At 40.9% G+C, this 23355-nt stretch overlaps 2 protein-coding genes across 4 annotated transcripts in view; both read right to left on the reverse strand.

Moving 5' to 3' along the window:
* LOC308109621 (E3 ubiquitin-protein ligase SMURF2-like) overlaps positions 1-13781 on the reverse strand; it is an 85268-nt gene extending 71487 nt beyond the window's left edge. The window contains exon 1 of one of the 2 annotated variants that reach the window (XM_080463315.1): positions 13415-13781. In XM_080463315.1, the coding sequence (XP_080319441.1) occupies positions 13415-13466 (52 nt within the window). In that variant the 5' untranslated portion in view covers positions 13467-13781. The remainder of the gene's footprint in view (positions 1-13414) is intronic. The other variant, XM_080463316.1, reaches the window with a different exon arrangement.
* Positions 13782-14569: 788 nt separating this feature from the next.
* LOC308109502 (importin subunit alpha-1-like) lies at positions 14570-22467 on the reverse strand. 2 transcript variants are annotated; one of them, XM_080463092.1, is made up of 11 exons: positions 22394-22467; positions 21987-22085; positions 21756-21896; positions 20490-20578; positions 19814-20082; positions 19278-19372; positions 18541-18804; positions 17875-18108; positions 16427-16609; positions 15736-15885; positions 14570-15493 (listed from the first exon to the last, which is right to left on the reverse strand). In XM_080463092.1, the coding sequence occupies exons 2-11, from the start codon at positions 22041-22043 to the stop codon at positions 15407-15409; spliced, it is 1569 nt and encodes a 522-aa protein (XP_080319218.1). In that variant the 5' UTR covers positions 22044-22085; positions 22394-22467; the 3' UTR covers positions 14570-15406. The 2 variants fall into 2 exon arrangements, with proteins under 2 accessions (XP_080319218.1, XP_080319219.1); XM_080463093.1 differs by lacking the exon at positions 22394-22467 and adding an exon at positions 22182-22208.
* Between the last annotated feature and the right edge of the window lie 888 nt (positions 22468-23355).

Below are 23355 nucleotides of genomic sequence, written 5' to 3' on the forward strand. Positions count from 1 at the left end.
TACAAACCCAAAGCCATAACACATGTATACACTGTCCAGGTAGCTCCTCTTATATGTTGCCCAAAGATTGTGCAGACTCTAACACTACGAAGGGCCAGAAAATTGCGCGATTTCTGCAGTAGTGACGTAAATGCATAAAAGCCCATCACTAAACACACCTTTTAAATTTCTAGACGCTTCAGACTACCTGTTCTTTTGTAGGCCAATTAGCTTGTGGTTAGAGAGGTCCAATGATCAGCAGAATTTGTGCAACATTATTGAAGCACAGGTTTTCAGTTGATACTTAGAACAAAAGCTGCTATTTCATCGACTGGAACTGAATCAAATCAAAGCTACTGTGGTGCCTCTGCCTAAAGAAAAGCACAATCAGAGCAAGCAGCTGTCTAACTAGCCAGTATTTGTGTTTAGTCCCACATGAGGGCCAGTATTGATTCACCAAGTGTGTGGACTACTTGTCCCCAAACAAAGCAATGAGAAAAAAAACAGGGGTAGAGGATGGTGAGGACTATGAATGCTGTTTTCCACTTCGTAGTCAGATGCTGGGGCGGGGATTCACAGAGTAGTAAAATAAAGAATCGAGCATTACAAGAGGTCAACTGCAGTCACTGAAGAGAAGAGGAGTTTTTGCAACCACATCAGAGCCACACTTTATGTGGTCAAAGAGACTTACATAGTAGTCTCCGGAATGCTCCTTTACACCAGCTACCAGACACAGCATCCTTTACTCTATCAGAGCGGACCTAACCAAACCATCTCAACCTCATCTCTCTCACTTTCTTATCATACTGTCCAACATGAGTTGTCCTTCTGATATACTCATTAATGCTGTTCAGTCTGTTCAAATTTAACATCTTTTAGCTCTGCCATGTCCAGGTCAGTCTCATGTCTTTGGATCCATGTCATCGTCTGTGAACCAGACAAAGTACATTGTCTCACTTCAAGAAGTAAGGGGTGTGCTAAAGGATGAGCATTAGTCTGTAGCCGGTATAACAGCAAATGGTTGCAATGTCAAAAACACTTTGGTTGTACTCAGACTAGCATCTTCCATCAGACCAGACTTTGTAATTGAACAGAATGTTATATAATACACTTTTATGATGTGCATTATGCAACACAACTTTGAATAACTCAACAACAATGCTGTGAGCTGGGCTTAAAGCCATACCGTGTTGGCATTTCAACCAGCTGGAAACAAAGACCTATGTTTGGACAGCAGTGTTTTGTTTTCCACAAACGAAATCACATTTTCCACAAAAAAATTTAAAATCAAACACAGTCTCGCAAGTATTATTGAACCTTCAGATAATACCGAAACTAAATTGAATACATTGCAGTTCAGCTTCTGAAACAAATCAAATGGGCACAGCCATACTTGCATGTGAGCCTCAGCACACCCTGGCAATATACTACAGAAACCAGGGAGGTGACAACTCATCCTGTACCAACATCTCTGTTATTCTTAGTAACCTATTTTGTTGACTGAAGAGGTTTGTCCTGAGTGGCAACCTGAATGAGTCATTGTTAGATGTGTAAGGCAAATGAAGGGATGACTATAAGAGAGGCAGAGCAAGATGAGAAACTGTGTGTGAGTGAATGACTAAGGGAGTATGCCATGGTTCCCCTCATTCCAAGCATGCATGGCTCCTGAAGAGGTTACTTTAGGTTGCTGCAGTTTTCTTCTTCTCTGTGTACACGTAAATATTCAACAAAGCCTGGTGGGTTTTGAAAATGGGGGCTTTTGATTGCCTATGGGAGGACGGGTGGTGATAAAATCATATCTATAACATGCTGCCAAGAGTCCCTATTCGATAATCTACATGATTGGAAATAATTATTTCGAGCAACAGAACTTCTATGTAAAGAAATACATGTTTGGTAGATTATTTTTTTAGTGGCAACAATAGTTCTTGGCTAGACATCCTATACCATTGGAAACTTATTGTATTTCCCTTTTAAATGGTGCCACTTATGAGGAGCAAGCTATTGTCTGATGAGAGCAGAGTTTAGTAGGTGGGTTGTCTCTTCTGATTTTCTGACAAACACCTGAAGCATCAATGAATAAACTGGCAAATTGACAATATGTATAATTTCTGTACACTTCATTCATCAATTCTATCAAACACCAAACAAAAGTCAACAGCAAGGAAAAACTATTTGCAAGAGAAGATTTAGCAAAAGTTCTCATAATTGCAATTATTCAGCTGTACCTGTCATTCAACAAATCACTGTTCCATACAAATGTAGTAAAATAGAAAGAAAGGGCAACAAATAGGGGAGATATACTATGATGACCATTGTTAGACAGAAATAATCTACCTAACAAAAATGTTTTGAGGAACTTCACATTGACTACACAAGGTTTTGTGCAGATAATGCGAACAAGACAGTATTATTTTGGTTTATTTTCAGTCTGTTAGATGTGCGTTGCTGCTGCATGCTGCATGCTGTCAAGAACATACGTCATATTGATGATGTGCCACAAGCAACAGAAACTACTCATCAGGGTGGGGCTTTTTTGGTTTTACAATTTCCAATAAAAACAACATGATTTCAGTAAGAAAGAAATGTTCTGCTGGAGTTCATAGAGAAGGTAAAAGAGTACAACTATCCACACAATCAACGCAGTTACTTCCCTAAAATTTTTATCATCAGAACGACACAACACTAGATGTTGATTTAGTGTTGAAAGTAGGGCCCCCACCCCCCCTATCGAAAGACGACCTGGCGAGTACCAGACCCAGATCCTTTAAGCCCAACCTTCCTTCCAGATTTAGCTGCAGTCATAATAGTTGTAGATGTTGTTATATTGCAACAGTTTGTCAATCTTTTAAAGTATTTTTTTTGTTAAAAATCAACACGGGTTAAGTTTTGAATAATACTCCATATTGATGGGACTCTTTTTTAGCTACTTTAGTTACAAAATACATGTAAGTGATTACGATTTTAATAGATCAAAACAGGTGTACGTGCCTATGTGTATGTTATCTATTCCTGTTCTGGAGGTCCTCATCTTCCATTTGAAGAACTTGTCATCCTTGTAGACAAAGAAAATACTTTTTTGGTTTTTGTTGGGACAGATTTGGATAAAGTTTTAGGTCAGGCTAGGGTTAGAGATAAGAAAGGTGCAGGAAAGCGATGTATGTCAAAGTAACGTTCCTCAAAAATAGGAAACGAAAAAGCACATGTGCAAGGATTATGCCTGTGTGTCACAAGTTGAAAACAGATTTTAAAAAAAGAAAGATACACTAGACTGGAGACACACCGGTGGAGTCGTCTGACAGCTGTCTGGATTAGATCCGGGGGTGAGTGAGGCAGAGGAAGGAAGAAAGAGAAATGACAGCGAAACGAGGGACATCCTGTTTAAAAAAGAAAGTAAAAAAGGTTGAAAACCATAACCAGGACAGAGAGACTTTGTGATAAGCAGCTGCAAGTGGATGTTGAAAGACAAATTGTTTCAGTAGACAATCAGTTTAAAAAGAAAAGAATCTGTTAAAGGTTTGATCAGAAATTAGCAAGAATATCGGAAATCTTCACCGATCTCAAATTTGAATCCGACAAAGCATTACAGACATCAACTGTGAGCAGTGATGTAATAAACACATTGTAAAAAGCTCAATTAGCAGCAGATCTCAAGGATTCTGTAAAGACAAACGTGCAAGACAAACACTGCACCTAAAGCATTTTAAACTCATATGTTCCTTCTCAAATAATCAAAATGAGCTTTTGCACCTTTCCTAAAAGTTTTCGGAGGCCCTCAGAAATATTGCACTGCAGCCACATGAAATTTAAAAAAAAAAAAAAAAAAAGGCAATATTTCTTCTTCATATCCTGCAGGAAAATCCTCTTTGAGCACTTGGAAAGTTTAATGTATTCTGCATATTGAAGCCCACCTCTTCCCCAGTCTCAGGCTGTTATGCAATATCAAGGTGTTCAGTCTTTCCATTTTCCGGCTCAGTAGTACACTGATGCCACAACGTTCAAAAGTATTTTGAAAAGCAGATTAAATTCAAGATTAAGTGAACGAAAAACAAACAAACAAATAAGTTTGACAAAGGCAACAGCATCCTTTACGTACTACTTTCATACAACAAGACCATAACTGCAGGATTTGTGTTTGGCTCGTCTGAGTCATGGTGCTGTGACTTTCACCTCTTTGATCCAGTAGAAAATATGCCAGCTCCCTGTGTTAGGAGGTAAAATGCAGGTCATGGCTGCAGACTGCTTGAGTTATGGGATTGGCACTGCCCTGTGAGATTTCATCACTGCATCACACAGACTTCATACACGCAACATTCTTCTCCCAACACGGTGTTCTGTCGACATGCTAAGCCGAAACGTCACCCGTGTAAAAGTCATTTTTAACGGCAACCTTTCTCAACCAGTCAAAGAAGCTTGATTACATTTCATGTGCCATTAATCTTGAGTTCATGAAGGGTCGACCAGCTGCACACAGATGACGTCGATCCTCAGCAAATGTTGTTAAGTGTCTGCTTTAACACATTAAATGTGCCAAACCTAATAGAGAAATCCACCATATATATATATATATATATATATATATAATAACCCAGTCTCCAAAACGATTAACTGCTAACTACACTCAAAAGATTTTCATTTACTTTGAAGAAAAATAAACAAACTATAGAAGATATGGTTGATAAATCTCTATGTGCAAGACTGCAACAATAAAAGCCAAATTGAAATTGACCCAAAAACAATTTTGCCCATATTAATCTGTCACAGAAACACTGAAAAAATGAAAAAGTTCCTACCACAGGTGAAACAATACTATTAGAGTCAGGAAAACATTTTGGAATTGAGACCTTAGATTTAGGTCAGCTGTCTTTCTGTCACAAATCCAAATGCGATTCTAGAAAATATCAATCGTCAAAGTCACAAGTTATAATGTGGTTATAAAACAGCTGTCGCCAAATTCCTGCCGTCTACTACTCAGCATTGGATTAGACTAACAACACTGACTGCGTCCAAAGTGTCTGCAGAGTGGTGGAAAATGGAGATAGACGGGGCTGCCAACAGCAGCACTGCCGAACCACGGATTATCATAAGTACTCTGAATTGGTAAATTATTTCAATGTTTATTTTTGTTTAAATGAGCTTAAACCAAAATCACATGTTAAGAGTGTCACAACACAGAGGCCCTCACCATAGAAAACCAGTAATTGTCCTAAAGCCTATTAAAGAAATGCATGCATCTCACATACTGGTGTGTGTGTGTGTGTGTGTGTTTTGCTCTTTTCAGCAATATAAAATGATCAACGACATGGTAGTGGGAGCATCTTAAGATGTGAAAGAACATCACCTCTCATGCGTTGGAGAAAATGCCTTGTCATTTCTTTCTGGTCTGCTGCATCTAAAAATCTGCGTCTCTTTCATTTCCTGCTATCGGAGTTGATAAATACAGTTGGAACAGCTGCATGACTGTGAAAGTAAACATTTCCATATGACAACAGCAGCCATGCGAGCACCAAATTAGTGTAAAGAACCTGCCGCGTGTAAGTGTGTGTGTGTGTGCTTGTGTGGTCAATTCAAGCATACACTGGTGATGCAGACTAAACAGAGCTGGAGGAAGTTTGGGTACAAAAACTCAGCTGAAATACATAAATCAACCACAACACAGTAACCCCAGACGCTACAGGCAACATCGAGCAGACATGCAGACACACCAGTTCAACACGTACATGCAGAGCATGGTCTCATTTCTGGCAAGCAGCATGCACCAGACTATCTATACGACATAATATTTATACCAATGCATAAAACAGCAAAATACCAACACCAAACACCTCCACCGAGTTTTTCACCACAAAGGCCATTAAATAAAGAAGATGTAGTTATTTCCGTAGGCAGCCAAAACAACAAACAACATATTCAGCTTTGCTGCCCATCCCACAAATACATGTCATTTTAATCTTGCACAATTTTAACAGGGATATAATCAAATTTTCCAATGACATAAGATTCATTACATTGTTTCAACAAAGAAACCATCAACAAAACATAAAAGCTTTGTTGTGAGGTTTATTAAAAAAAAGATAACGTTACAAGAACTTTGCACAAAGCATCATGTCCAAAACTTGTACAAATTCACCTGCATGATCAAAACCACATTTTGAAAGAACCTTGCAGGGTGAATATCTTTCACTTTTCCATTTCTTAACTTTATAATAGCCAGATCATATGCAATCATTCTGTTTGAATGGAGATGCACTTTCAAACAACAGACAATATATTATAGCTGCAGCTATGTTATGAATCACCTCAAAACAAGCCCCAGAAACATTTCATCTTTGTGGAAGTCATTCAAGACGAGCATGTAAAAAACCAAAACAAAAGAAAAATGGATTTTGTCTGACAACTTGAGATTCACAACTCCAGATTTTGTTTATGTGAAGCGGGTAAGAGAATGGGAGATGTTCTGTCTGTCTTACAAGACAAGTAGCCATTAAGGATTTGAATGTGTTGTCAGAAGTTCAGTGATCATATATGAGAAAAGGGCAAGCAAGGCACAAGCTGACGGGGGGAGAGACAACAGAAGGGCTGAGGGGCATAGGGGTGAGGTTAGGGGGCTACACACATGGGCTGCTCTCTTGTTTTGACAGGTCAAGTGAAAAATGGCAAATCTGAAGCACATAAAGTAACACACAGAGACCACCAAACAAGAAACAGATCTACTAGAGTGCTCGACTCTTTCTCTTGTGTGTGTGCAGCAAACATATAAATGAACCAAAACACAGTCCTTCATTGAAGCTGTGAGACAACGCCCGTCTCCATTTGATGTTGATCAAATAAAATGACAGGTGGGTGAGGTGGAAGTGTCTCGTTTCATAATGAGGAAACGTATGGAGATGAGCAGGCAGGTAGTCGTGAACACACTTCTGTGCACACTGACTCTGATGTAAGCAGCAAACCCTCAAAGAGCAACTGGACTGCTCAGTCAAACTGCAGCACTGACCTCTGGAAAGAAAACAATCATTTCCCACTGTGGTAGAAAAGGCTTGCATTCATCTAAATGCCCAGGTAGTTTAGGTTAATAAGCAATCTTCTGCAGAGCATGTGTGCCAGTTTATCATTGATGTGATGACTTTATGTCGGTGGTGTGGCACATTTAAACAATCATAGGGACAGCTGAGTATCTTCGAACAGATTTGTACAAGAATCTTCAATTTGAATGAGGATTTAATCGTCTCATAACTGGGTCAGGCTGGTTAAACTGGTTCCAAGCACACAAAAAAGCAGTAAGCTCCACAAAAAACACCCGACTGTATGACTCACATGAAATGCGTGCTGATGAATCATAAACACCGACTCTGGTGAACAGTTCAACTGTCAAGATTCTGTAATGTTTAAGGAGGAAGGTGGGGGGCATGGAAAATAAACCACAAAGACGTAAGAAATCAAATCATACCACCAGCATTCATATTAATCAAATCATCACACTACCAGTAGTGGTTTATTGTGACTATCAAGATGTAACCACCTACATTCAAGTAATGCTGCGAGATGCACAATAAAACTGCAAGTGAAAATGTTTTCAGGAATATCATCCCCACATGAAGGAACTTCTGCCAATATCTGGCCTGCAGTAGACTCTTACATCTGAGCCCACAGGCTCTTTCACTCACCCACGTACATCAATGGAAGATGCTGAATCACTGAGTTTCCTTCCATGGATCATCTTTGATGGATACTGACTGCTGCAGAATGCCCAATTAAAAGCTGCAACTTCAGAAACCCCCAATAGCCAGTCTTAACAGACTCACTTCAAATCTTTACACTTACTGGTAAATTAATTTGAAAGACAGAATATTTACTTTGCATCCCAATACATTTCACCCACTAATAGGTGCCATGATAAATTATCCACTTGATGCATCAGTGGCCATAATATTGTGGTGGATCAGTGTATAATAGGATAGTATGGGCTGGCTTTAACCAATCAAGCATATGACCCAAGAGATTAGTAAATATTTCATATTTCGCAAGATTAAAAACACATTTGTGAATAAATTTTAATCTTATAAGGGAGTAAAGCTTATCGATAACACAAATATCTTGCAAACTCACATGTAAGTCATAAATTAGAAATTAAACAACTGCAGTCTGTTTCTCAGTGTCACTGTTGTACACTCCCTTTGCAACATTCAGCCCTAATATTTTAGGAAAATGATGAGCTAAATTTAGCTCTACATTGTGTGCGGACAGTACATCCTGGAGAGGATCAACACGCGTGTGGAAGTTACAAAAACTCGACTTTCACTTGTTTACAAGCTGATAAATGTGTGCATATTGTCTGAGAGCTGAATGCTGAGACAGTTGGTCTGATGACTTCCCTGAAGTGCACTCGAGCCCCCGTGGCAATGCTGGGCCTGGAACTAAGACTGGATCTTTATCTTAATCAGCAGCTTCCTGGCTTCCTCCCCTTTCAACACACATGAGCAAACAGGTCCTCAAATGCAAGAACGACATTCACACACACAGAACCTATGACAGCAGAAGAAAAATATTCACACCAGTTTCCTCGCTCGCCTGAACGTCACACGCTCATAGAGAACAGGAAGGATCCTGAGATGATTCTTCCAGTTGTTCCCTGCTCACTGTGTGCCAACTGGAGACTAATGGAGGAAATGGATCACATAGACAGCTTCTCTTCCTCACAGCACCGAGCAGCCAACAGGCCATATTTGAAAGGGAGAGAGAGAGATGGATTCTTCCACTTGCACATCTCGTGTCTTTCACCTCTGAGGAACTCCAGGTCCCACTCAGTGGAGGAAACTGAGGGAAAACACTTGGTTCATGTTCAATTTTAGTAAATCGCACACCTCAAGAGACAGGCTGTACACTATAGCCTGCCCCTACAACTCTGGAAATCCATGATTGGTTCTCTATTGGAATGGCTAAACTGTTTGTTTCCAACTATTTTTATAAATTGAAGCATCAAAGAGCAGCTATCTCATATAAACCTGAGGAGTTACAGCTGTGTTAAAAAAAATAAGGATGGTGCTGCATAATGTGGGATGAATACAGTCAAAATCCTGCAGAGTGAGTAAATCCACCTTACGTAATTCATTGCTGTGACACGAGGAGATCCCAGCAAAAGCCCTTGCTGTGACTCACTCGTTGAATGAAAAAGTTTGACAAGTTTGGTGGGAGCTCATTTCAAACCAGACCAGATTTATTTTATTTTACTGCATGGCAATAACACAACAACAACAACAAAACCCTCTTGAGCTCAGCATTGCTTTGCATCAGCATCATCAATAAGGTGGTTTTCATCCTCAGCTTTAACTGAAGTCTGTGATTAATTTCAGATAAAACACAGATTAGGGGCAGACAAAGCCAAAGTTTAAATAAAGCAAAGCCAGAGCCTCAACAGGGGTCAATTTCCCCATCTGGAAGAAGGCGTAAGCATGACCGGCGACAGCACCCTGCCAATGATTAGCCTTGAGAGGACTTCTGCTGTGATGCATGGCCACACCAAGACAACAGTAAAAACTTTAACTTCAGCATTTATTAAACTGACACAAGAATGCCTGCAAAATTCTGTTTAAAAAAAAAAATGTCAGAGACCTATTCAGTATAAACCCTTTGTTTTGATATGACCTGATGCGCTGACTCTTTAAGCCAGAAAAAAAAACAGATGGCCTGCGTAACAAAACCAGCACAAGCAAATCTTTTCGAAATAATCTGATTTCAAGTTTGTTCTACTGATGCCAGTTGCTGCAGGCGTGCAGATAGCAAGACGGAGAGACTGAGGATGAAATCCAGTGAAATGAATAAAAAAAATCTCATGATGCTATTGTGTCACAGATGCTTGGTTAATGAAAGTCAGCTGCTGATTTACATGAGAGAAAATGTGACATTTCCTCCATGGAAAGGCACACAGGTATATCCTCAGTTCAGGCTGGGTTAACTACCTCTTCTCACCATTTTCTTGTTCTTCCTGACAGAAAAAGAAACTATAAGACCACAGAGCAGACAGAGTAAAACCGGACCGGTATGCAACGTTAGCTCTAAATGCACACAGTCTCAGACACATAAATCACATGTGGCTACAACCGAAGGCACGTGTAACGTGAGCAGTGAATGCACAAGTCTGAATGAAGGCTTTGCATCACTGATCGTCACTGTGTTTGCAGCAGCTCTGGTCATTCTATACTCCCTGCCAATGCCAATGTCTCTTCTGCCATAATGCACACACTGTCCTCTCTCTAGTGAAGGACAGAGAATGTGTCTATGACTCTCTGAGGTTTCACATTCCTGGGATTCTGTCTGAAGACCACTGCAGCCCATTTAAAACCATTCCTCACATGGGGGGGGGGGGGGGGGGGGGGGGGGAAGGAAGCAGAGCAGGTGAGCTGGAAGGTCAACTAGGTGGATTTGAGTATTGATTTCTCACATAATAATCCTACCTTTAATAGGTGAATGAACATGTTGTTTACCTGTAGCACACAGCCAATTAAAAATAACGTAGCATGTCAAAATAGTTCAAACTAAAATTTCACCAGAGTTGTAGTAATTTCTTACTAAAAACAGATCTAAAATAGCTCCTAACATGGAGTGACAGTTGGCTTTTCTGCTCTTTTGTTTGGTCATACCTATTTAACATACAAATAGATTAATATTTTGAAGAAAGAAAGGGGGGGATCTGGCTGGTCTTTTTTCCTGCAAGCAACATTTTAGTGTCATGATTTGGCTCCACTATCGTATTAAAACATGTTCTTAATGATCACCTATCATTAATGATTCCAGACACTGAATTTCCTTGTTCCTTAAACGTAGTGGAAAAAATAAGCTTGGCCTTGCCTTGATGATACATTTGGGAGACGTCTTCCCCTAAATGACAGTGCACAAGACGTTTCCAGGTGCTTTGGTGAATTCAAATTGAATCATCAAAAAACTCTCACGTCAGCTGAACATTCATTTGGGACATTTTGAAATGACACATTAGACATTACTCAGTAATACCGAGGACCGTATGAATTTATAATTCTATCAATAGATGGGATTCTGCCTATTGATCAACGGACCTAGAGAAGTTTCTCTAAAGAATTCGAGAAATCGATGACTGTCAGATGGGCTGATCTCACTTATGGCTATACTTTATTAGAAATCCACTGCACTTGCCCCTTGACTGTCAAAGTGAACTAAAGATGTACCACCTACCAAATAAACTGCCTTTTAGATGCAGTGGGTTTTAATAAGAGAGCAGCAGATATTATAAACGATGCATTTGATAAGACCTGGTGGTTTCTTCTATGTTGTCACATTTCCCTGGTACTGAATTCTTAAGGAATTATGGGTTGTTCTAGATTATTGTGATGAGTGTGAGGATTCACCACAACCCTCTCCCTTTAGATAACTAGTAAGCAGGGTTTATTACCGATACAAGTAATAATGGACACACATCACAGCACTGTAGACTGAAGGGACGGATCATGAGCCCAGAACTCCCAAGGTGAAGTAGTTTTCCTGAGATAACCTCAGTGGTAAACAACAAAGAGGGTTAGTCAGTAGGTCTCCTGAGATAAACTCAGTGGTAAACAACAAAGAGGGTTAGTCAGTAGGTCTCCTGAGATAAACTCAGTGGTAAACAGTAAAGAGGGTTAGTCAGTAGGTCTCCTGAGATAAACTCAGTGGTAAACAACAAAGAGGGTTAGTCAGTAGGTCTCCTGAGATAAACTCAGTGGTAAACAGTAAAGAGGGTTAGTCAGTAGGTCTCCTGAGATAACCTCAGTGGTAAACAACAAAGAGGGTTAGTCAGTAGGTCTCCTGAGATAAACTCAGTGGTAAACAACAAAGAGGGTTAGTCAGTAGGTCTCCTGAGATAAACTCAGTGGTAAACAGTAAAGAGGGTTAGTCAGTAGGTCTCCTGAGATAACCTCAGTGGTAAACAACAAAGAGGGTTAGTCAGTAGGTCTCCTGAGATAACCTCAGTGGTAAACAACAAAGAGGGTTAGTCAGTAGGTCTCCTGAGATAAACTCAGTGGTAAACAGTAAAGAGGGTTAGTCAGTAGGTCTCCTGAGATAACCTCAGTGGTAAACAACAAAGAGGGTTAGTCAGTAGGTCTCCTGAGATAAACTCAGTGGTAAACAACAAAGAGGGTTAGTCAGTAGGTCTCCTGAGATAAACTCAGTGGTAAACAGTAAAGAGGGTTAGTCAGTAGGTCTCCTGAGATAACCTCAGTGGTAAACAACAAAGAGGGTTAGTCAGTAGGTCTCCTGAGATAACCTCAGTGGTAAACAACAAAGAGGGTTAGTCAGTAGGTCTCCTGAGATAAACTCATTGGTAAACAGTAAAGAGGGTTAGTTAGTAGGTCTCCTGAGATAAACTCATTGGTAAACAGTAAAGAGGGTTAGTCAGTAGGTCTCCTGAGATAAACTCAGTGGTAAACAGTAAAGAGGGTTAGTCAGTAGGTCTCCTGAGATAACCTCAGTGGTAAACAACAAAGAGGGTTAGTCAGTAGGTCTCCTGAGATAAACTCAGTGGTAAACAGTAAAGAGGGTTAGTCAGTAGGTCTCCTGAGATAAACTCAGTGTTAAAGAGTAAAGGGTTAGGGTTAGTAGGTCTCCTGAGATAAACTCAGTGTTAAACAATAAAGGGTTAGGGTTAGTAGGTCTCCTGAGATAACCTTAGTGGTAAACAACAAAGAGGGTTAGTTAGTAGGTCTCCTGAGATAAACTCAGTGTTAAACAATAAAGGGTTAGGGTTAGTAGGTCTCCTGAGATAACCTTAGTGGTAAACAACAAAGAGGGTTAGTTAGTAGGTCTCCTGAGATAAACTCAGTGGTAAACAATAAAGGGTTAGGGTTAGTAGGTCTCCTGAGATAAACTCAGTGTTAAACAATAAAGGGTTAGGGTTAGTAGGTCTCCTGAGACAAACTCAGTGGTAAACAACAAAGAGGGTTAGTTAGTAGGTCTCCTGAGATAAACTCAGTGGTAAACAACAAAGAGGGTTAGTTAGTAGGTCTCCTGAGATAAACTCAGTGGTAAACAACAAAGAGGGTTAGTTAGTAGGTCTCCTGAGATAAACTCAGTGGTAAACAACAAAGAGGGTTAGTTAGTAGGTCTCCTGAGATAAACTCAGTGGTAAACAACAAAGAGGGTTAGTTAGTAGGTCTCCTGAGATAAACTCAGTGATAAACAACAAAGAGGGTTAGCTCGCTCCAGCGAGGAGACAACATCAACAACAATGCTAATGTCTGCTGACTTACAATGGAGCTCGGTGCGGCTGATAGAAACTTTAATATCAGTTTGAAAACACTTCAACATCAAAAGGAAAACGTTTTTATATCAGACAAGAAGTGAGAAGCGTCAAAGCCACGCAACCCTTCTTAGCACGCTCGCTAACATGCTAACATGCTAACGCTTCGCAGGCGGGGGGTTAAATTCTTACCTGTCAACCGCAGCTTTACTGGGCCATTTCTCCGAACTCCTTGGTTCGACATGCCCCTTTATGTTCCACCTTGATGAAGAGTCAAGTCAAAGTGTCTTAATACATGTATGTGCGAGTCTGGTTCTTCAAATGAAACAATCCCCTGCTAGCTGCGTTAGCTGCTAGTATCACCACGGCAGGTCATCACCGCCTCACAGCTCCACTTTCCCCGCAACAAACACGACGAGAAGACGCTCCATCCCAGGTGTGGACACCATGCCGAGGACTGGTGGGTAGTCAAGTGGAGGGTTTGTCCTCCATGCCCGGACAGTCAGGCGGCTGCTCTGCTCTCAGCCAGTTTGAGGCGTTGATGTGAAGCGAGAGCAGAGAGGAGCAACCCCACACATCCGCCTTCCCCCTCCACAATAAAACCACTCTCCACTCACATACAGCTAACTGGTTATAGAGCGCCATACGATCCTCATTATTCGGTCTTTTCCTGTCTTAACGTGGATGCAACGCTTTATGTTTAAGGGGGAAAGGGGGAAATAACCCTTGCTTGATATTTTGGTTGTTGCTGATGTGTGTGCATAATGCCAACCCTTAATATAAAATCATCAACGCTTTGTATCTTGCAATGTGTATTTATATACACTCTCTAAATAAAATAAGATTGGATGAAGCTTTTTCTGAGGCTAAACTGTATTGGATATTGCAAATTATTTCTTTTAACATCTATTAAAAATGTTGCAGCACTAATTTTTGTTGTAACAAATCTAGTTTTTTTTCCTGTTTTCTAGTCCCTAGTTTTTTGTTGCTTTTAAATAACCACATCAATTTAAAAAAAAAAATGTAATCACTGAGAAATACAGAAGTGTTGAGTACAAGATTTTTTTCAAGCAGCTTGTATTGTTATGTGTTATCATGAAAATAACAATGTTGAAAATATTGTTTAGGGTAAATAAAACATGGAGATGGGATACGTTTCAGTAAAATGTGAAACACCAATATGAAAAAAATACACATTAACGCTCTTTTCTGTCAATACAAACTGATATTTTTCGAACAAACAGGCCAACCTATGTCTATTAGAATGATGTTTCCACAATTTAGATGCATTGAAATTAGTTTGAGGTTTTAGAATAAATGAATAATATTAATAATTAAATAATTTTTCAATTCAATAAAATTTTATTTGTAATGCGCTAAATCACATCAACAAACATCTCAAAGCGCTCTTACAATGATAGAGAACAACAGAACCCAACTAAAGCTGTATGAACAGTTATATAAATAACTGTAGGTGTGACTGAGTAATTGGGTGATTGTGCATGTTTCTATTTTAACTCTAACCTGTCTTGATGCTGGTTCAGAGACCCAAGAAAAAAGAGTTCGTAGAATAGCAGCAGCATATATTCTTGTAAGAAGCACAAGAAATCCTTGCAATTAAACGATCAGATTTCAGTTAAGTGAGAAGATCCGTAGCATGGAGATGCTGCCACCTTCTGACAGTATGCTGAACCTGCACAAATTGAGATCAGACGCTCATCTAAACCCTGAATGTCATTGACATTACTGTGCTGTTGCAAATGCCAACTGAAAACATTTTAAAGATAATATAATGCCTTTTAACATGTTGGGCTTTAGTCCCCTGCTTGTAGATGTATGAGCAAACCAGTGCAGGCTCACACAAATCACCTCGTGGTGGATGCACAGTGAAATGGAACATATTAGAATTTATTTACAAATATTTTCCTGACACACAGATATTTTGTTTTTGAACTTTTGTGTACAAAGTTTTCAACAACAAAAAAGTACAAAAACACCACAAACTAAGAACATTAATCTTGTATGATACAGAGATCTACTGTGGGCGAGGGCAGGGTACACCCTGGACAGGCTGCATGTCTGTCACAGGCTGGGATTGGCTCCAGCACCCTGCGACCCTGAACTGGGTAAGCAGGATAGAAGATGGAGGGATGGATGGATGATACAGAGAGGAAACTGGATGTGTTAAAACTGGAAAGTACTTTGGTCCTCGGGGCTCTGGAAGGCATAGCATTCTGCACCGGTGTCTGGAACAACAGAGTCGTCTTCACCCTGGAAGAGATGATGGACAAATCAAGGCATGCATGGAGAAGGATTCAAGGATTATGGTTTTTATCCAAGAAAAAATACACTGATCAAGCACCTATTTACTGTATGTAGTTCCTCAGTGTGGATGGAGTGGCAACTTTGACAGTTTAGTGCTCAGTATGCATTATTATGAAGGAAACATATTTAAAAGAAATACAATGACAATGTTCAAGGTGTTTTCTAATTTTATCATGATGCACACTTACCTCTTCAGAGAAGAATCTGTCTATAATGTTCAGAGCAGACTTGTACACCGCTTCACTGCCGAAGAACTGCAGTGCCTCGATCTTGTCTAAGCCATCCAGCTCCTCGATCATCAGGCACAGTTTCTCCAGATCACCAGTTTTGCTGGCCATCTGTGCAGAAGAGCAAAACAATCTTATCAACAGTCGAAATATTCCAGCCCTTCAGTTGACTGCTTTCATTTTTGCACCTTTTTTTGTCCATAAATATCCTTAGCCACAGTTGTCTGTCAGAGATGTAAAAAGGATCCTTTAAATAAGTGTTAGTTATTTATATTCAGCCAAGTATTACAGATGAAGCACCATTAGTCCAGTAGAAGTCGTATCCATCGATCAGGCTCCCGCCCTTTGGAATCAGGGAGGCTAAAACAATTTGAGATCAAGCTTAAAATGCTGAAAAAGCCTAGTTACAAATCGCCTTCATTTCCCAGTTAATCTGCAGTAAGGTTAAACTGCTGGGAGACCTTCTTTAATGCAATGACTTTTCTCTGTTTCCCCATTCATCATAAGTTCATTCGTCACGATTGCATGTCACTCATTTTATGCGTCTCTCTGTGTACCTTCCTTCAGGATGTCTGATAGTGGATCTTCCTGCTCTGCACCACCTGCTGCCATCAAGTATGAATCACTTCTGGGGATTTAATGGTCAGTGTACCTGTAATATATTGAAGAGTGCTTCCAGGATGATCAGGACCATCTTGCTCTCTTTACATGTCAAAAGCCTGAGAAGCGGTCCAAGCACATTGCACTGGACGAGGTAAGCCACTTGCTCAATTGTTCCACTGCTGGTGAAATTGGTGATGGCCCACACAGCCTCCTTCTGGGTCTTGAACTCTCCCTAAAGAAACAGACGAGAGGTTTTAAGGAATGTCTAGTGATAAAAGGAATTATGACTTTGTATTCATCAAACCCACAGGAATCAGCAATCCATCAAATATTTCAAAGTTATCTTAAAATAAATAAATCAATTGATTCACTATTATTAAGCACGGCGGTACTGATCACAATTTCCAGAATCAATCCTGTGCGGCTCAGCAGTGACAAAGAGCAAACAGCAGAGCTCCAGACGCCTGTTAGAAAACCAATAGAGGCCACGTCTTCTACATTTTATTTTATTTTTTAATAAATTCATTTCAGGCATGTGACATTCAAATATTTTGTACAATCACATACATAACCAATATCCCTATATACATACACACGCCCACGTATCCAAAAATATATACACCATTTGATGACGGAAGTGACGACGTTGGATAAGAATTGACGGGGGGGGTCCAGCTGGACCATACCTGTGGCTGGTCCTAGCGACGGGGGGACCTCCTTTCCTCTCAACCCCCCTACCATATCTCACTCTACAATAGGGAACAGTGGGGCAGTGCCTAGGGTGGGGGGGTCCAGGCTACTTAACTGCGGTCTGGCTCCTCCCCCGACTTTGCACCGCCCACAATTTTAACCACACCTAGTCACGCAGGGTCTTGAGGCGGTAAGCCGCTTTAGGGGTTCTACAGCTTGGCAGCAGTAGAACGCCTGGGCCCCCGCTACCCCTCGATTTTAAACCGCACCACCGAACGGAAGCGACGACGTTGATCTTGTATGATGTGTGGTAATTCGCTATAAAGCTTCAGGCAAGAGTTTAGTTTTACTTTCAATCCAACGCAGTCAGACCAAAAAGTCCACTGGGTCGACCTAAATCCACTGTGTGTTTCCCTTTTAGATTTCCTGTTCAATTGGCTGTGTTGAACAAGCTTCTGATGCTTCCACTTCTTCAAACGCTGTTATTGCACATATAATAAGTGGCCATTGGACCGTTTTCCTTTGGAAAATTTCAACATTTTAGCCAGTTTTTGCAGGGTCATTTGAGGCATCTCTCAATCTGTGGTCAGCTGACGGCAGCCGTTTAAACGTTGAAAAACTAAATCAGCTGAGCTAATGGTTTCTATTTGAACAAACTAAAATAAAATAAAACTTAGGGCAGAGCATCAATATCATTATGAAAAGACAAGAATCAAGACTTTTTAATCTATTAATGTCAAGACTAAATCCCACTTGTTGTATATTCTACACAGAACCTCAAGTATACATGGTGTGATATTTTCTGACCGTTTGGAGGGTCTCCACCAAGTGGGGGATCAGGCCTGCATTGATAACTTCCTGAATCTGTGTGTCCTTGCCAGCGGTGATGTTGGACAGGGTCCAGGCTGCTTCTTTCTGGATGTTGGGCTTGTGGTGTTGCAGCAGCATGGGGAACATTGCCAGGGCACCTGTGTTCAGCACACACTGGGTTTGTTCATCGGTTCCAGTCACGATGTTGCCAAGTGATCGCAGGGTCGGAGTCTGGGAGTCCAAAGAAGAGCAAGTCAATTGTTTTTGAGAGTAATAATATGAAAGGGGGAGGGTGATGATACGTGAGAACACTATGATTCTCCAATATAATATCATGGTTGAATTTTAGTGGATTTCTGATCTTAATTCAGCAAACGGCCATAAAAGATATATTAAGATCAGGGGAAGTAGTCAGACTCTCAAAAGACCCCAATTTCTGTTTGGGCTGAAATCAATATGGAACATACAGGTAATGCAAAGAGAATCATGGGCCTTATCATCAGACTCATAGCCAACTAAAGGAGATTAGAGTATGAACTTCAGTGACAATTAGATAGGTTGTAACACTTAAGACAAACCATAAATATTCGTATGACTTTTGCAGTGCGACTTTGATCAGACTTCATTATGAGGGCAAACTGAGGCCTGAATACCAGTTCATACCACTATGGAGAGCTCCTCACAGGCCAGGAGCTGGACCAGACGTGGCACCAGGCCAGACTGCAGCACCACCTCGATCCTCTCGTTGGACCCATCAGTCAGATAGGACACAGCCCAGCAGGAGTCTGCCAGAACCTCCATGTCATCATGGTGCAGGAGGCGCACCAGGGCAGGAAGCAGCTCCTGCACGGCGCCCAGGGGAGGCGCCGGATTCTTGTTCCGACACAGATTGGAAAGCGTCCAGGCCAAATTGCGCAGGTAGCCAGTCTGGTACAGAGGATTTAATAACCGAGTGTTATTTTAAGAACAACCTGTCACACCATGATAGGTGTCATGTAATATTCACAGTGTGAAGACGTTAATCTGTGACATTTCCACATTTTGGGGACCTAAAGTTTCAGTAGACTTCTTAGAAGTTCTACAACTAAAATAAATTGCTAATGTGAACTTTTAGACAAGAATAAAGAGCATCTGGTGTCCACCTTTAGTCAATAAATACATAACAAAAATGCTTGTTTATTATCAATGGGATTTTCTTGTCTTTAATTATCTTATACATTTAGCCATCAGGGAATTCCTAACAACCATATGCTGTCCCAATATGAAATGTTTTAAACTTTATAGTAAACAACTATTACAACATTGTTAAGAACTCTAAAGCCAACACTGTTATTTTAGATCAAGTGCACAGAACACGAGTTACCGTCCATTGCAAAAGAAGCCAGTTCATAAAAACCTACAGAAAATGCAGACAGGTCCCCGGTGCTCAGTAAGTCCAGAAGTGGTGGGAGCCCACCGTGTTTGATTACTAGATCTCTGTGATAGGATCCATCGCCTACATTTAGGAAATGAGAAGAACAACATTTACTGGTACCTCTCTCAAGAAAAAGGGGAGAGAATAGAGTTGAACTAAATCCAGAACGGAGTGAATGAATAATGCAATGTAAAGCGTCTTGGAGTGTCCAGAAAAGTGCAGTGTGTCATTATAATTAGTAAATTAAACCAGTGTAGATTGTTTCAAAGAAAAAGTCTGAATATATTTGACAATTTCTAAGGCACACTGAAATGTCGTTCTACTTTAAGACAGAACTTCTACATGATTTAAACACAAATAATACCTCAGACTCAAATACAAATGTAGCTTAGTTGTACTAAACAATCCACTACACATCTTGGTGTCACCATTTCCGAAGCGGACACACTAAACTATTTTATAGTGCAGAACTAAGCAATCTAACAACAACAAGTTAATCCGGGTTTCATTTGCCAACAGTACCTGCAATGTTCCCCAAGGCCCAGACGGCCTGCTCGCTGACGTGCTGGTGTGGTGATGCTACCAGACGGATGAAGGCTGGTATGGCCCCACCTTCCACCACAGCTGCAGTCTGGTCTGAGGTTCCTGAGGCGATGTTAGTCAGCGCCCAGGCTGCCTCAAACTGCAGGGGTGGGCATGCAGACAAGGCCAGAAAACCAACAAACTTGGGGATGAGGCCAGCAGCGATGATACTGCTGATAGGTGGATCCCCCTCTTTGGACAGGAGCTTTCTGCATGTCAGGGGAACAAAAGAGCTCCATCAAGTCACAGAAAAAGCGGTGCAGCAATGTAAAGATTTGCTGCATCAAATCCCAAATCAAGCAGAATATTGTGTTTAATAGATCTGGGGGCAGAACACAGTTCTTCACAGTAAAAATTAACAAATAACCAATCATTCAAATGTGCTTATGAACTAAAAAGAAACCGAATAAGATGTGAAAGACATGCTTCTTTCCTACATTAAACACAAAATCCCAAAACAACAACAAAGGCAGGAAAATTCCATTATATCGAAATGTTTTGACCTTTTTATGTTAGGTGTGAATGAAACTTTATTTCGAACATACAAATATATAAAAAAAGAAAGGAAAAGAGAAAGATTTAAATTCAAAGGTACTTTGAAATGTATAATTTTTACCTGGCTGCCTGTGTCGCCTGCAGCTGAAATTCAGGATTTTCACTGTTTACACAACTGACGATCATTTCAACGGCGCATTGGTGAGGAGACTGTGGATCCAGAAATAGGAAGAGATTAGCAGTCAGGAAGCTCGTAATAACCAGTGGATGAAAAAACAATAAACTGACATGAAAGGAAACACTGTCAGTGGATTGGGTTCAGTTAGGTATAATAGTAGATTATTTATTATCATATCATTTACAGGCTAAATAACAAAGTTAGAAAAACAGCAGAAATGACTTGAATCAGTTCTGGAGCAGTTTAAAGTAGAGCCCACACTGGTCTGCACTGCAGCAGTGTGAGATGTTGGAGATAGAGCAGGAGCAGATGAGGACGCACACAGTAAATAAAAGATAACTTACCATCACTTTGAAAGGTGATGATAATCAACATTTTAACGAGACTGAAAGCCACAACTCAATATGTTTGAAAAAAAATATAGGCAGTTTAACAAGCTTACAAATTAATACCATGTCTGATGGGAGGTTTTTTCCAGGAAAAGTTCATGATATATCTTTTGAATTTGACACTGATTTCACAAACTGAACTCCAAGATATCTGGAACCAAAATAACGGGCAAATTGTAGTAGAAAACACAAAGTGGCATGTTGTGGAATTTACAATTCTTACAACATTTACTTGTAAACCTGATATCATTGACATGTATTCAAGTGGGGCAATGTAACTTACTGCAGGTTTACACACCAACTGTTTATTTCTAATATAAAGTTTACACTCCTTTCAAACAGTTTTTAGGAGCTCAAGATTTTCACTGACCTTTGACCAGTGCGATCCAATGTCAGTAACGAGGAAAACACAATGCAACACAATGTTTCTTGCCCCCCCCCCCCCCTCTGTCTATCCTATCATTTCCTCTCCTCTACCCCCCCCCCCCCCATCTCTCTATCCTATCATTTCCTCTCCTCTACCCCCCCCCCCCCCCCCCCCCATCTCTCTATCTGTCTATCCTATCATTTCCTCTCCTCTACCCCCCCCCCCCCCCCCCTCCACCTCTGACTCTGGTTCTACAAAGGTTCATCCTGTTTGAGGAGTTTTTCTTTCCACAGTCCAAATCAATCTGCTGCTCATGTGGATTCGTTGGTTTTTCTCTTTTCTCTGCGAAAAGCTCCTAGAAATGACTGTGTTGTATTTAGTGCTTTATAAATAAAGTTGAATTGAACGTGTGTTCACTGTGTATCCGTCAGTGGAGGCCCGAGCTGCGGCTACCTCTGCACCAGTGCCCGGGTCCTGCAGAGGGAAGGTCGGATCCTCCAAGGGGCTTTGCACGTTCCTCTTCTTCAGGATCTGATCGTCTTTCTTTGCTTTTCGCAGCTCCACGTTGACTTCCGCTCTCCTGCGCCTGAGCGCCTGAAAACAACAACACGAGGAGGGATACCGTGAAGCTCGATGCAGCTTCGCAGCCCGTCGTTTCAGTCACGATGGATCCCGGGTGCTTACGTTGGCATCTTTGCTGTTGTTTTTAAAGTGGCTGAGTCTGTCGCTGCTGGATGACATTCCTGACGGTCGGTCGAGTCGCTCCAACGCTCCAGACGCTCCCTGCGAACGGCGACAGCGGATCGTTAATCCTCGAGGAAAACACTCGCTTCTGTGGGAGTTAGTCCCTCTGAGCAGGCGGTGATCTGACCGTATTACCGTACAGCCCCGGGTTATCTAACACCATGTGGCCCTTCACTCAGGGAGTCTCCGTGTCGTGAAACAAACATCGCGAACCCGCTCAGAACTCACGGAACCAAACGCTTATATACTTTCATGGTGCAGTTAGAAACACAAAACAAGTAGTGAAAACACCGAAACAGTCCTTTAAAAACTTACATTGGAGAGCAGATTGCATGCAAGGTGCTTACCTTCAAGGTTCCTTCTTGTTTTGTTTCTTTGCCTCCAACAAAAGTGGTGACGTCATTATACGGTCCCCTGTCCAGTCTCCCTTCTGATTGGTCGACTGGATGACAAGCCCCGCCCAGTTAACCATAGTTACTCAAACGAGAGGTACCAATCTGCAAACAAAAAACATAGACATAAACACTAGACGCCGCGCAGCCTGTCTCCGCCCACCGCTCCGATACGTCAGAGCGGCCGCCATCTTGTGAGGGGCAAGTCTGCCCCGTCAGCCTAAACAAGTCTGTTTGACAGCGACGTGTTTTCTGAAGAAAACCAGGCAAATATACATTTACAGGACTGAAGAATCATTGCTTTAATTTTTAATTCATTAAATTAAAAATTATTTCATTTATTTATTTAATGTAGCATACTTATAGAAAGTCTAGAGAGGAAATGGAAGCAGTCTGCAGACGGGACATTGGGACGCTGTCCTCTCCTTTTAGAGCAGCAACATGATGGAGCCATGACAACAATATGTAAAGTCTTTATTTACACACAATGGGACATTTATGTACAATGAACATGTACATTATAAAGTTATAACTTTTTTGTGTAACAAATGTAGATTTGTTTTAACATATTTACACACAATAACATATTTACCTATTATACTTTCATTTATTTGTACATAGTTACCTTTAATATTACATAGAAAATACTAGTTAGATATTTACCTATTACATATTTATTTATTGTGACACATTTATCTATTATTCCATATTATATGACATATTCTCTTCCAGCTCTTCATTTATTAGATGTTTCCCTCTCAGTTCCTCCAGAAGACCCCCCACTGTGCTCTTTGCCCTCCGTTCTCCATCTCTTCATTCCTCTCCTCTCTTCTCAGACTCTCCACCTCGGCCATGGCTTCACTGAGTCTGGCTGTCAGAGCATCAGGACATGTGGGCAGTGATAGGAGAGGTCCTAG

Source organism: Lipophrys pholis (assembly GCF_963383615.2).
Source record: "Lipophrys pholis genome assembly, chromosome: 5".
Classification (NCBI taxonomy): Eukaryota; Metazoa; Chordata; class Actinopteri; order Blenniiformes; family Blenniidae; genus Lipophrys; species Lipophrys pholis.